Source organism: Tachyglossus aculeatus, chromosome 8, assembly GCF_015852505.1.
Source record: "Tachyglossus aculeatus isolate mTacAcu1 chromosome 8, mTacAcu1.pri, whole genome shotgun sequence".
NCBI classification, from domain to species: Eukaryota; Metazoa; Chordata; class Mammalia; order Monotremata; family Tachyglossidae; genus Tachyglossus; species Tachyglossus aculeatus.
Genome location: NC_052073.1, coordinates 2,496,702 through 2,510,931, shown reverse-complemented (window position 1 = coordinate 2,510,931; position 14,230 = coordinate 2,496,702). Strand labels below are relative to the sequence as shown.

At 53.9% G+C, this 14,230-nt stretch overlaps 1 protein-coding gene across 1 annotated transcript in view; it reads right to left on the bottom strand.

The window, feature by feature from the left end:
* The window catches only part of IQGAP1 (IQ motif containing GTPase activating protein 1), a 143,168-nt gene that overhangs the window by 38,090 nt on the left and 90,848 nt on the right, over window positions 1-14,230 (bottom strand). The window contains exons 14-17 of the mRNA XM_038749914.1: window positions 14,041-14,165; window positions 11,389-11,552; window positions 813-903; window positions 216-383 (exon numbers count right to left, since the gene is read on the bottom strand). Of these exons, the coding sequence (XP_038605842.1) occupies window positions 216-383; window positions 813-903; window positions 11,389-11,552; window positions 14,041-14,165 (548 nt within the window). The remainder of the gene's footprint in view (window positions 1-215; window positions 384-812; window positions 904-11,388; window positions 11,553-14,040; window positions 14,166-14,230) is intronic.

Sequence of the window (14,230 nt, the reverse complement as noted above, 5' to 3'; positions counted from 1 at the left end):
AATAACCACACTTATTATTATTATTATTAAAACCAGCTTACCCTTCCTCACCACCTTTGCCCCCAATCCTATGCCCAGGCTTTGCTCGCTGGGCGCCGCTCCGGGGGATGACCCCGGTGGCCTTTGATCCCCTTCAGCTCAGGCCGTGCCATCCCGGCTGTCCGGGTTTGCTCCCTCGCCACGTGCCCCACCCTCCGCCCGTCCTGCCGGCTCACCGGCCGCCTGCTTCTTCTTTTTGGCCTCGGCGAGGTCTCTCTGATAGGTCTTGTCGCATTCCGGGGTGACCCCGTAGAGTCCGACGTCGGGGGAGCGCAGGGCGCCGAGGGTCTGGCCGACGTCGCCCCGATCCACGGCCTCGTTGATAGCCAGGATCCCTAAGGCAACTGGTGCACGGGAAGGAGGGATCGTCATCGCTGGGTAAGGCCCTTCAGGGTGGCTCACCCCCATGCCAGACGGCCTTCGCTCAGAGACAGCTGCCCCCCGCCCTCCACGGTCTTGCCGCCTGCAAATCACTCCGGTGCCCGTCTCCTCTGCTACACCACAAGCTAGTTGAGGGCAGGGGTCCAGTCTCCTCCATCCACTGTGCTCTCCCAACCGCTAAGTACAACGCCCCACACCCAGTAGGTGTTCAGGCCAATCAATCAGTCGAGATTGATCGTTGGCCCCGGCCCCGCCTGCCCCAGGCCTGGGTTGGAAGCTATTTCTGCTCCGATCCCTCTCAAAAGAAAACAAGCCAGACACCCCCCACCTCTCCCACCCCCAACACGTTCACGCACAGCCAAGAACGACCTCACGGGAGAGGAGGTACATACACTTCTGGGCTTCCTCGGTGTCCTTGTTGGACTGCCAGATCCCTCCCTGAATTTCGTCCAGCCAAAGCACCGCCGACTCATCCTGAGTTTCCTGCGGGGAGAAGCAGATCCACGTTGGTCCCCAGAACAGCCGGGGTGGCCCTGTTGCTCTTCATTCATTCATTCATTCACTCAATCGTACTTATTGAGCGCTTACTGTGTGCAGAGCACTGCACTAAGCGCTTGGGAAGTACAAGTCGGCAACATATAGAGACGGTCCCTACCCAACAACGGGCTCACAGTCTAGAAGGGGGAGACAGACAACAAAACAAAACATGTAGACAGGTGTCAAAATCGTCAGAACAAATAGAATCTCCCCTAATGAAAGCTCACCTCCTCCAGGAGGCCTTCCCAGACTGAGCCCCTTCCTTCCTCTCCCCCTCGTCCTCCTCTCCATCCCCCCCATCTTACCTCCTTCCCTTCCCCACAGCACCTGTATATATGTATATATGTTTGTACATCTTTATTACTCTATTTATTTTACTTGTACATATCTAGTCTATTTTATTTTGTTAGTATGTTTGGTTTAGTTCACTGTCTCCCCCTTTTAGACTGTGAGCCCACTGTTGGGTAGGGACTGTCTCTATACGTTGCCAACTTGTACTTCCCAAGCGCTTAGTACAGTGCTCTGCACACAGTAAGCGCTCAATAAATATGACTGATGATGATGATGAATTAAAGCTATACGCACATGGTTAACAAAATAAAAAGAATAGTAAATATGTACTAAGCGTTTTCCAATGGCTGTTACCACAGTCCAAATATTTCCTAACCTATTTCCAGCCAAGAGGAAAAAGTCTCACTTGTACTTTCAACACAGTCTTATAGATGGCTCTTAAATATCTGACGCAGAAAGAAATATCTGATACCACCAGCGTCTGAAGCTTCCTTGTCCCATAGCAGGGCATTGGAGAATTTCATTGTTTGGAGGAAGTCTTGTAGACAGATAACCTCTACCTAGTCAATGGGTAACAAATATTGAATTGCACGTACCAGTGTAAAAAAACAAACAAGCAAACACTCCAGGGGGAGGGGAAGGGGGTTGGAATCCCCTACCCCAAGCCCGCCTCTGCCCGCATTTCGGGGTCCCCGAGTCGGTTAGGTGCAGCAGTGCCCATGGCCAACTGGGAGTAGATGGAGGGCACCTAGGGAGGTGGAACGGGGCCGGACCGATGGGCCCCGACCGGACACGGCGTCCTCCTAGCGCGGTCGCCGCCACCGCTCCATCTGGGTGAGGTCAACGGGTCAATCAATCAATCAATCAATCGCATTTATTGAGCGCTTACTGTGTGCAGAGCACTGGACTAAGCACTTGGGAAGTCCAAGTTGGCAACACGTAGAGACAGTCCCTACCCAACAGTGGGCTCACAGTCTAGAAGATAATAACGGCATTTATTAAGCGCTTACTATGCGCAAAGCACTGTTCGAAGCCCTGGGGAGATCACAAGGTGATCGGGTTGTCCCACTTGGGGCTCACAGTCTTAATCCCCAGTTTACAGATGAGGTCACTGAGGCCCAGACGAGTCAAGTGACTTGCCCAAAGTCACACAGCTGATAAGTGGCTTTTAGACTGTGAGCCCACTGTTGGGTAGGGACTGTCTCTATATGTTGCCAATTTATACTTCCCAAGCGCTTAGTATAGTGCTCTGCACACAGTAGGCACTCAATAAATACGATTGATGATGATGATGAAGTGGCGGAGCCTGGATTTGAACCCGTGACCTCTGACTCCAAAGCCCCAGCTCTTTTCCACTGAGCCACCCTGCTTCTGTGTTCCAGGCTGGGAGCCAACGCGGGACTCTGAGGAAGGGCCACGGGCCAGCCGGTGGGTCTGAGAGGCTCCGACCAAGAGGCGCGTATCACGTGGGAGGCAGGGAGGGGAAGCACGTTCAGGGTTATGCATCTACTCCAGCGGACCACTCGGCGGGCGGATGTGTTGGTTCAACCTTCACGTCGCCCACAGCCTTCCCTCTAAGCATCCCCAAATCCAGGAGGCCCCAGGGGACTCCTCTCGGGCCAGTACCGGGCTCCGTTCTCCCGGCCTCCTGGCCGGCCGGTGGGGCGACTCGGGCCAACTCCCATGCTGGTCAGCCCCCTGGCCAGCCTCTAAAACACATGTGGTTTCGGGAGGTCACGGTGGTTGTGGGGCATCTTGGGTTCTGAGCCACAAGGAGCCTGAAATTCTTCTCCTCTAGCCACGGCACCCTCCTAATTTTCATTTTCTTTGTGTATTTGTCCTTGTGCTTTACGATTTAGGGTTTGAATGTTTTATCGGATTTCCGGCCTTCTCTCAAAATCCACCCCTCCACCTGCACATCCAACCCCATCCCTTCCCACCTTGTCAAGGCACTTCACTTCTGGCCTCCCTGACTGCCACCTTCACCTGTTCGCTCTCCGATGGCTTCTTCCCCACTGCTTTCAAACATGCCCATGTCTCCTCTATCCTCGATCCCAAGGCTCCCTCCAGTTATCACCCCATCTCCCTCCTACCATTCCTCTCCAAACTCCTTGAGCGAGCTGTCTACACCCACTGTCTCAAGTTCCTTCCCTCCAATTCTCTCCTTGACCTCCTCCAATCTGGCTTCCATCCCCTTCACTCCACAGAAACCCTCTCAAAGATCACCGATGATCTACTTCTTCCCCAATCCAACGGCCTCTACTCCATCCTAGTCCTCGACCTCTCAGCTGCCTTCGATAGGGTCGACCGTGCCCTTCTGGAAAACATATCCAACCTCGGCTTCACTGACTATCCTCTCCTGGTTCTCCTCCCATCTCTCTGACCACTCGTTCTCAGTCTTTTTCGTGGGCTTCTCCCTTCATTCATTCATTCGATCATTCACTTGTATGTATTGAGCACTGCACTAAGCGCTTGAGAGAATACTCTGCCTCCCATCTCCTAACTGTGGGTGTCCCTCAAGGTTCAGTTTTGGGTCCCCTTCTACTCTCCATCTACACCCACCCCACTGGAGAACTCATTCCCTCACATGGCTTCCACTACCACCCGAGAGGATGATTCCTAAATCTCCATCTCCAGCCCTGATCGCTCTCCCTCTCTACAGTCTCACATTTCCTCCTGCTGCAAGAAATCTCCACTTGGATGTCCTACCGTCACCTCAAATTTAACATGTCCAAAACGGAACTCCTTATCTTCCCGCCCAAGCCCTGCCCTCCTCCTGACTTTCCCATCACTGCAGACACCACCACCACCATCCTTCCTATCTCACACGCCCATAACCGTATCCCTGACTCCTCTGTCTCATTTCAAACCACATATTCAGTCTATCTCGGAATCCTTTTGGTTCAACCTTGGCATGGCATTACTCTCCAGCCAAACCGCTACCATATCAATCTGAGCACTTATCTTATCCCACCTCTATCGTCCTCCTTTACTGACCTCCCTTCCTCCCGTCTCTCCCCACTCTGGTCCATACTTCACCCTGCTGCTCAAATCCTTTTTCTACAAAAACGTTCAGTCCGTGTTTCCCCGGTCCTCAAGAACCCCCAGCAATCTCTTACTCAATCCTCTTACCCCCTCCTACCTCATCTCACTATTAATAATAATAATAATAATGATGGCATTTGTTAAGCGCTTACTATGTGCACAGCACTAAAGTGCTGGTTCTAAGTGTTCTAAGCACTGTTCTATTCTCCCACTACTACCCAGCCCGCACACATCGCTCCTCTGATGCTAACCTACTCACTGTACCTCAATCCAGTCCAGTGCTCTGCACAAAGCGCTCAATAAACACAATTCACTCATTCATTCAATCGTACTTATTGAGCGCTTACTGTGTGCAGAGCACTGGACTAAGTGCTGGGGAGAATAAAATGTAACAGCATAAAAGCCACATTCCCTGCCCACAACTAGCTTACAGTCTAGAAAGGGAGACAGACATTAATAGAAATGTTACAAGATTGATCACTCCTGGCGTGCCTGTCTCCAGTCCCTTCTCCCCATTTATATTTTTAGATTGTTGAACCCCCTGCCAAGGTCGGGGACCGCGTCCAATCCCCACCTGTTTATCCTCTCCCCGCACACAGTAAGCACTTAATAAATACTACTATTCCTACTATTTGAACAAGGGAGGAAGGAAAGTGTGTGCTTTTGTCACGCCCCTGAGCTAAAACGGGGCCGTGGCAGAACTAGGGAACGTTCCTTCGGGCCGCGGTCCCGCAAAGCGCATCCGCCCGGGCTCCCGGCCCCGTGGAGTCGGAAGAAGCGGCCCGTGGGCGGTGGACGTGGGCTGTGTGTCCTCGCTGTGGGGACCTGAAGAGCGCAGCCCCGGGCTCCGGGAGAATAGAGTGTGACCTTCCGGGGAGAACGCAACGGCCAGATGCTCACAGATCCTCAACCCTCTGCCCTCGCTCCTCCCTCCCCCCGCCCTCAGACTCTCCTTCCCTTGCTGCAGATTCAGAAGGTCTAGGGTGGGTCACCTTTTAGAGCCCTGAAGTACACACGTGTGTACGTGCGTGTGCACACATACACACATTCTCAGCAATCAGCCACACACTTAACACCTCTTTCTCCGCACTCCCCTTTCAAACTTTCCTCGTGCGAGCCACTCCTGGGAATCAGAAACAGTCGCCCCTTGGAGCTTCTTGGTGAACGGTTAAGCCCCTGAGAGAGACTGTGGGCTCATGGCCAATCCCCTGCACAGGGCCACTGTTGCCAACCCCAGCCAAGGCCCCAGAACCAGGGAGGTGGAAGTCCCAGGACCCCGCCATCCTCTCCTCTCGCCCTGCTTCCACCCCAGTCCCTTCTCGGGCTCCCACGCGCAATTCTGTCTCCAGGTTCGACTCCTCCTGCGCTTCCTCCAGCCCCTTCTGGAGTTTCCCCGTCCCTCCCACCGTCCTTTGTTCTGGGGCCGGCCCTCCGAAGAGGCCTCACAAAGCCCGGCCCCGAATGCCAAGAACAAACCGGCCTGCGGCTCCCTTCCCCGCCCAACGTTCACTTCCTGTCGCTAATTTTGGAAACCAGAAAAACACCAACAGCAAACCCCTCCACCCGCCTGGGGCAAAGCCAAACTCAGCAAGAGGGCGGCCAGAGCCTGGACCCCAGGCTGTGGAGAGGCGGCAGGGGCAGACCCCAAGCCTGGAGCTGAAACGAGGACCCTCAGGGAGGGCAGGGGGGTGAGGAGGAGGGGGAGAGAGCGAGTGCGCACGTGTGCACTGGCATACACAGGTGTCCATTCTCCACCAAGGACCCCAGAGCCCCTGTAAACTGTGGACCTGAGCCCATCCCCTTGACGGACGGCATGGCCCGCCCTCTCAACCAGAAATCTTCTTCAAATCAGGGTGGAGGACAGCATAGCCAGGGAAATCCTTCCACCTTCTTGTGGGACCCCCATTCTCCCCGGGGCCTCTCCTTCCAGGGTAAGCACGGCCACTCTACAGCCCACCAGCCTGCCACCGGCCATCCCCTGCCCAGGCTTGCCCGGTCCAGGCCGCGGAGATCATCATCAATCGTATTTATTGAGCACTCACTGTGTGCAGAGCACTGTACTAAGCGCTTGGGAAGTACAAATTGGCAACATATAGAGACAGTCCCTGCCCAACAGTGGGCTCACAGTCTAAAAGCACCGAAGAGGTCAATACCCAGGTATGCAGGGACCTGAGGTCAGGCACCCCCCGCTTCCCTCTGCTCCCCTCGGGAGGGCAGAAAGGCCAGAAGGCTCCTCTCCAGCCTGGGGCCGTTCGGATCCATGGGCCAGTGGATGAACGTTCTGGCCTGTGGGCACAGAATGTGTCCATTTTATTGCCAAATTGCACTCTCCCAAGTGCTTAGTACAGTGCCCTGCACACAGTCGTGGATTCCTGTGCCTAGTGGACAGAGCACGGTCTTGGGTGTCAGAAGGACCTGAGTTCTAATCCCAGCTCTGCCACTTGTCTGCTGTGTGCCTTTGGGCAAGTCACTTCACTTCTCTGGGCCTCAGTTCCCTCCTCTGTAAAATGGGGATGAAGACTGTGAACCCCATGTGGGACACGGACCGTGTCCAAGCTGGTACCTCCCCCAGTGCTTACCCTCTCCCCCTCCTCTCCCTCTCCACCCCCCTCAGTCTTACCTCCTTCCCTTCCCCACAGCACCTGTATATACGTATATAAGTTTGTACATATTTATTACTCTATTTATTTATTTTACTTGTACATATCTATTCTATTTATTTTATTTTGTTAATTTGTTTGGTTTTGTTCTCTGTCTCCCCCTTCTAGACTGTGAGCCCACTGTTGGGTAGGGACTGTCTCTATAGGTTGCCAACTTGCACTTCCCAAGTGCTTAGTACAGTGCTCTGCACACAGTAAGCACTCAATAAATACGATTGATTGATTGATTACAGTGCCTGGCACACAGTAAGCGCTTAACAAATACCATTAAAAAAGAAAAGCGCTCAATAAATATGATTGACTGACTGACTCTGGCCCACCAGGCCTGTAGCCCATCAGAAGAGAGGCTGCTCCGAATTTCTCCCTCACAGCGTCTTTCTGAAAGCCCACCGCAAGTCGGGTGCAGGGGAGGCCACGTCTGGTCCAGTGCTCTGCACACAGTAAGCGCTCAATAAATATGACTGACTGAATGAATGGTCCGAGCACCCCTGAGGATGCCGGGAGAAGCCTACGTGCTCGGTGTGTGGGAAGTCTTTGGGAATATACTGCAGCCCGAGATAAGGGAGCCCCGAAGCGGCATTAATCTGGGAAGTGTGGGAATTGGAGAGAGCCCCCCGTGCCCTCACCCACAGAAATTTCAGCTCTTGCTGGGAGGGGGTCGGGACCCTGTCATGAAACGCTGGACCACCGTCCCGGCCTCCAGCAGCCCCGAGGCCAACAGACCGGAAGGAAACGCGCCCGGGGACATTTTCCCAACTAAATTTGGTATCGGTCCCCGGCTGAGATTTCTAAAATGACAGCAGAGGAGGTCGGGAGGGGTCCAGATCCCCAGCCGATGCCTAAAAAAGGCAATTTCATGGCCTCCGTGGCCCGTCAGCGCCGCCTGGCACGTTCTGCCCTCTCCCCCCAACCGGCCACCCCCACGTCGGAGAAGGGCTCATTATCTCACACTGACTCGGAGGCCGAGAGGAAATGCTCCAGACCCAAACCAATTCCTGAAAAGTTTTAACCCTGCGCAGCCCCAGCAGGGAGGCAGCAAGGCGGCTCGGTCAGCAGATGATTGGCGGCCCCGCCCTGGCTCCACTTTGGCTCCCGGGGCCCGAGCCCCAGCTGACCGCCCGTCACACATTCAATCTGGGCCCCTCCTTCTCCCCTTCGGACCGCCAAATCGGGGTTCCCCGGCAGGAGACTGCCCCAACCCACCACGTCTCCCGACACGCTCACTCTCATCATCATCATCAATCATATTTATTGAGCGCTTACTATGTGCAGAGCACTGTACTAAGCGCTTGGGAAACAAATTGGCAACATATAGAGACAGTCCCTACCCAACAGCGGGCTCACAGTCTAAAAGGGGGAGACAGAGAACAAAACCAAACATACTAACAAAATAAAATAAATAGAATAGATATGTACAAATAAAATAAATAGAGTAATAAATATGTACAAACATATATACATATATACAGGTGCTGTGGGGAAGGGAAGGAGGTAAGATGGGGGGGATGGAGAGGGGGACAAGGGGGAGAGGAAGGAAGGGGCTCAGTCTGGGAAGGCCTCCTGGAGGAGGTGAGCTCTCAGCAGGGCCTTGAAGGGAGGAAGAGAGCTAGCTTGGTGGATGGGCAGAGGGATTGGGGGCATTCCAGGCCCTGGGGAGGATGTGGGCCGGGGGTCGATGGCAGGACAGGCGAGAGTGAGGTACGGTGAGGAGATTAGCGGCGGAGGAGCGGAGGGTGCGGGCTGGGCTGGAGAAGGACAGAAGGGAGGTGAGGTAGGAGGGGGCGAGGGGATGGATGGACAGCCTGGAAGCCCAGGGTGAGGAGTTTCTGCCTGATGCGCAGATTGATTGGTAGCCACTGGAGATTTCTGAGGAGGGGAGTGATATGCCCAGAGCGTTTCTGGACAAAGATAATCCGGGCAGCAGCATGACGTATGGATTGAAGTGGAGAGAGACACGAGGATGGGACACTCTCCCCGGAAGCGAGGCCCTAAGCAAGACCCGGGGGCCACTGTGTGCTCCCCAACGAGGGGGTGAGGACCGGAGTCGGCTCCCAGGGCCTGGGAACGAGGCGGGCCTGGCCCCGGGGACCACCCAAGGGCAGTGATGGTGCCGGGGACGCTGGCACTCCCCATTCCACCCCAACCAGGGGGTGCCAACTTGTACTTCCCAAGCGCTTACTACAGTGCTGTGCACACAGTAAGCGCTCAATCAATACGATTGAATGAATGAACCGCGGGACTCTGCGTCGGCTTATGCGGTGGCCAGCTTGGGCTGCGTACAGCAGGTGAAGGAGACAAGGCTGCCCCGCGGCAGAGTTTGTCTTGCTTCTTCCGGCCAACTACAGCTCCTTCCCCTAATCCGGGAAGCCAGCCCCAAACCAGGGCCCGAGGCAGCTTGGCGCCCGGGAGACGCCCCAACGATGATGATGGGGCCACCGCCTGCGAGTTTCTGATTTTCCCAGCTGCTCAGGTGGCTTCGGTCCCACCCGAAGTAAGGAATGGCGGGGATCAGTCGAGCCAAGGTACGGAGCGGCAGACCGCCCATTCCCTCCCCACCTCGGTTTGGGGCGTCGTGAAGACCCCGGGCCCCAGGGGTGGGAGAACCGCAATCTGGGAAAGAGATGGCAGCCAGAAGCCACTGTTCAGGAGGGAGCGGGCACCTCCCTCTATTCCCCGAGGGGCCACATGCTATATCCAGAGTCCCACTAAAGACTGAACCAACCCCCCACCCCTCCTCCCTGCCCCAAGCTAGGATAATAAATGCCATTATTATTATTATTATTATTATTATTATAAGCACTCACACATGCTCAAATTTACATGCATATGCTCTTACACACACACGTTGTCCCACATAAATAAAATAATGGCATTTGTTTGGCACTTACTATGTACCAAGCACTGTTCTAAGCACTGGGGGGATACAATAACAATAATAATAATAATTTTGGTATTTGTTAAGCGCTTACTATGTGCCAAGCACTGTTCTAAGCACTGGGGGGATACAATAATAATAATAATAATAATAATTTTGGTATTTGTTAAGCGCTTACTATGCGCAAAGCACTGTTCTAAGCGCTGGGGGGGATACAAGGTAATCAGGTCGTTCCACGTGGGGCTCACGGTCTTCAGCCCCATTTTCCAGATGAGGGAACTGAGGCCCAGAGAAGTGGAGTGACTTGGCCAAAGTCACGCAGCTGACAAGTGGCGGAGACGGGATTAGAACCCATGACTTTTGACTCCCAAGCCCGGGCTCTTTCCTCTGAGCCACGCTGCTTCTACACATCCACACATATGCAGAACAACACTGCACCCAGAGTGCAGCTAAGGGCTGACCCGGCCTTGAGCCTAGACGAACGTAATAAAATAACAATAATAACAATAATAATAATAATGATGATGATAATAATAATAATAATGATGGGATTTGTTAAGCGCTTACTATGTGCCAAGCACTGTTCTATGCTCTGGGGTGGATACAAGGTAATCAAGGTTGTCCCACATGGGGCTCACAGTCTTCAGATGAGGGAACTGAGGCCCAATCAATCAATCAATCAATCGCATTTATTGAGCGCTTACTGTGTGCAGAGCACTGTACTAAGCGCTTGGGAAGTCCAAGTTGGCAACATATAGAGACAGTCCCCACCCAACAGTGGGCTCACCGTCTAAAACGGGGAGACAGAGAACAAAGCCAAACATACTAACAAAATAAGGCTCAGAGAATGAGCCCCCCTGTGGGACAACCTGATTACCTTAGAGGACCAGCGTTTGGAGTCAGAGGTCATGGGTTCGAATCCCGCCTCTGCCACATGTCTGCTGTGTGACCTTGGGCAAGTCACTTAACTTCTCTGAGCCTCAGTTCCCTCACCCGTAAAATGGGGATTAAGGCTGTGAGCCCCATGTGGGACAACTTGATCACCTTGTATCCAGCGCTTAGAACAGTGCTCCGCACATATCATTCAGAGAAGCAGCATGGCTCAGTGGAAAGAGCCCGGGCTTTGGAGTCAGAGGTCATGGGTTCGAATCCCAGCTCCGCCACATGTCTGCTGTGTGACCTTAGGCAAGTCACAACTTCTCTGAGCCTCAGTTACCTCACCTGTAAAATGGGGATTAAGACGCGGGACAACTTGATCACCTTGTATCCCCCCCAGCGCTTAGAACAGTGCTCTGCACATAGTAAGCGCTTAACAAATGCCATTATTAGTTAATTAATTAATTAAGTGACTTGCCCAAAGTCACCCAGCTGATACCTGTTCACACTCACGCCCATGTGTGCAGACACACGTACACACGCAATCTACCTGCACTCTAGATGAGTGGATGAGAGAGGCCTAGGTTCAAGGCTCTCACATACGTGTACGCGCACACACAAACCCACACGCCCCCCGAACTCCAAGTGAGCCAGCAGGAGAGGCCCAGCTGCAGCGCTCCTCACCTGGGCCTTCTCTCTCTTGGCTCGGATCAGGGTGTCCTGGTAGTGCTGGGCCACCTTGGCGTGCACCCCCTCCAGCTTGGCCGCGGGGATCTGTAAAGCTTTCAGGGTCTTCTGGGAGTCTCCCTCGTCCAGGGCTTCGTTGATCAGGCCGATCGCTAAAATCCCTGCAACGGAAGGGCCGGGGGTAAGCGCGGGAAGCCAAGAACCGAGGCAGCCACGCCGCAAGAGTTGGAAATCCCCTTGCTCCATTGGGGAGTTGCCCCTTCGGCTCCCCGAGGGCTTCATGGCTCAGGATGGAGGCTGCAGGGCTGGCCCGGGAAGGACTTCTAGACTGTGAGCCCACTGTTGGGTAGGGACTGTCTCTATATGTTGCCAACTTGGACTTCCCAAGCGCTTAGTACATTGCTCTGCACACAGTAAGCGCTCAATAAATACGATTGATTGATTGATTGATTGACCCCGCTCACCGCCTCGTGGCCAAAGGGGACCCAGATCTCCAATGGGATCGACTTCCGTCCGCTGCCTCCATAGCCAGTTGGGAGAAACGGATAGCTTGCTTACTTTGCATTCTCTCGCTCACGTGGGGAGGAAAAGGGTCTTGCTGAAAACTCACTGGACTCCGCATTCCCCAGCGGCACCGAGACGCTTGAAGGAACTGGGGACGGTTGACTCCCCCGGACGCTCCCCCTCACGGTTTCGGATGGACCTTCCGACAGCCCTTACTCCCCTCCCCATCCCTAACTCTTCCCCAGTGGCTCAGCACAAACCACCCATCACGACTGACTCTCCCCTCTCCCCTTCTAGACTGTGAGCCCACTGTTGGGTCGGAACCGTCTCTCTATGTTGCCAACTTGGACTTCCCAAGCGCTTAGTACGGTGCTCTGCACACAGTAAGCGCTCAATAAATACAACTGAATGAATGAATGAATGAATGAATGAACGGACCATCCAACACCCTGGACTCTGCTCCACTGACCCAGCACGGATGATCCAATCTCCCAACTCTCCCCCAGTGACCCAACACGGACCATCCGACATCGCCGATTCCCTCTTCCCTGGGAAGTGTCTGTAAATCCCATAACTTTCCCTCATCTCACCCCCAACTCTTAGATAAGCAGCCTGTTACAACAGGCAGGTCTGGCTGCCTCCTCTCTTTCAGGCAGCCTCGGCTTCCCCTCCACTCCCCCATCCCAGCATTCCTAAGAGTGCAAGAGTGCCCAAGAGGACGTAATAATAATAATAATAATGTTGGTATTTGTTAAGCGCTTACTACGTGCAAAGCACCGTTCTAAGTGCTGGGGTAGGTACAAGGTAATCAGGTTGTCCCACGAGGGGCTCACAGTCTTCATCCCCATTTTACAGATGAGGGAACTGAGGCCCCGAGAAGTGAAGTGACTTGCCCAACGTCACACAGCTGACAAGTGGCTGGTAATGGAAGCTTCTCTCCAGACTGGCAGTCCCTCGTGGGCAAGGATTGTGTCCACCAACTCTATTATTTTGGACTCTCCCAAGTGCTTAGTACAGGGCCCTGTCCAGAGTAAGCAAGCGCTCAATGACGTTGATTGACTGTGGGGCAACAGTACTGAGAGCTGCCCCGTCCCAGGGTTTTGTTACGGGGCATTTCTGCAGTTTCCAAAGCATCTGGTCCCGTGCCTCGCAACCCCCGGTCGCTCAACAGATACTATCACCGCCACCACTGCCCGGGCGGCTCCTTGATCTCTCTCTCTCTAGTCAGGCCCCCCGGCTCAGTCCACTTCCTACTTGCCAACCGAACAGTGGGAGCCTGCTACTCCCACCTGCGTCCTCCCCCGGGCCTGGAATGTCTACCGTCTGCCCATCCGCCAAGCTAGCTCTCTTCCTCCCTTCAAGGCCCCACTGAGAGCTCACCTCCTCCAGGAGGCCTTCCCAGACTGAGCCCCTTCCTTCCTCTCCCCTTCGTCCCCCTCTCCGTCCCCCACATCTTACCTCCTTCCCTTCCCCACAGCACCTGTATATATGTTTGTACATATTTATTACTCTATTTATTTATTTATTTATTTTACGTGTACATATGTATTCTATTTATTTTATTTTGTTAGTATGTTTGGTTTTGTTCTCTGTCTCCCCCTTTTAGACTGTGAGCCCACTGTTGGGTAGGGACTGTCTCTAGATGTTGCCAATTTGTACTTCCCAAGCGCTTAGTACAGTGCTCTGCACATAGTAAGCGCTCAATAAATACGATTGATGATGATGATGATGATGATTCAAAATAACAGTGGCTTTGCTGGGGCCACGTTCCACTCAGGAGAGCCAGGGTTTCTGGCCTCGGCTCGCCGGAGGGAACGCCAGCCCCAGGATTTCGCAGTCCCCCCGGATCATCTCCATATCCGGGCCCGCCGGGCCTTCGGAGTTTACACTGTGAGCCCATTGTTGGGTAGGGACTGTCTCTGTATGTTGCCAACTTGTACTTCCCAAGCGCTTAGTACAGTGCTGTGCACATAGTAAGCGCTCAATAAATATGATTGATTGATTGATTGATTGCTCTGCACACAGTAAGCCCTCAATAAATACGACTGATTGATTGATTGATTGCCCGGGGAGGGCGGGTGGCCAGGAGGGTGGGAAGGAGGGAGGAAGGGAGGGAGGGCAGCCCCGGGGAACAGACACACTTACTCTCGTGCTCCTCAAGCACCAGCTGGTTCACCCGGTCCACGGACGCCTGGATGTCGTTCCAGGTGAGAAACTCGCTGCTCTGGGAGTAGGACTGGGCTTTCAGCTTCATCAGGACATCCACGTACCTGTTCCAGACACACCAGAGAGGGTGAGTCCCCACGAGCTGCCGGGAACCAGGCGACGGGGAGGC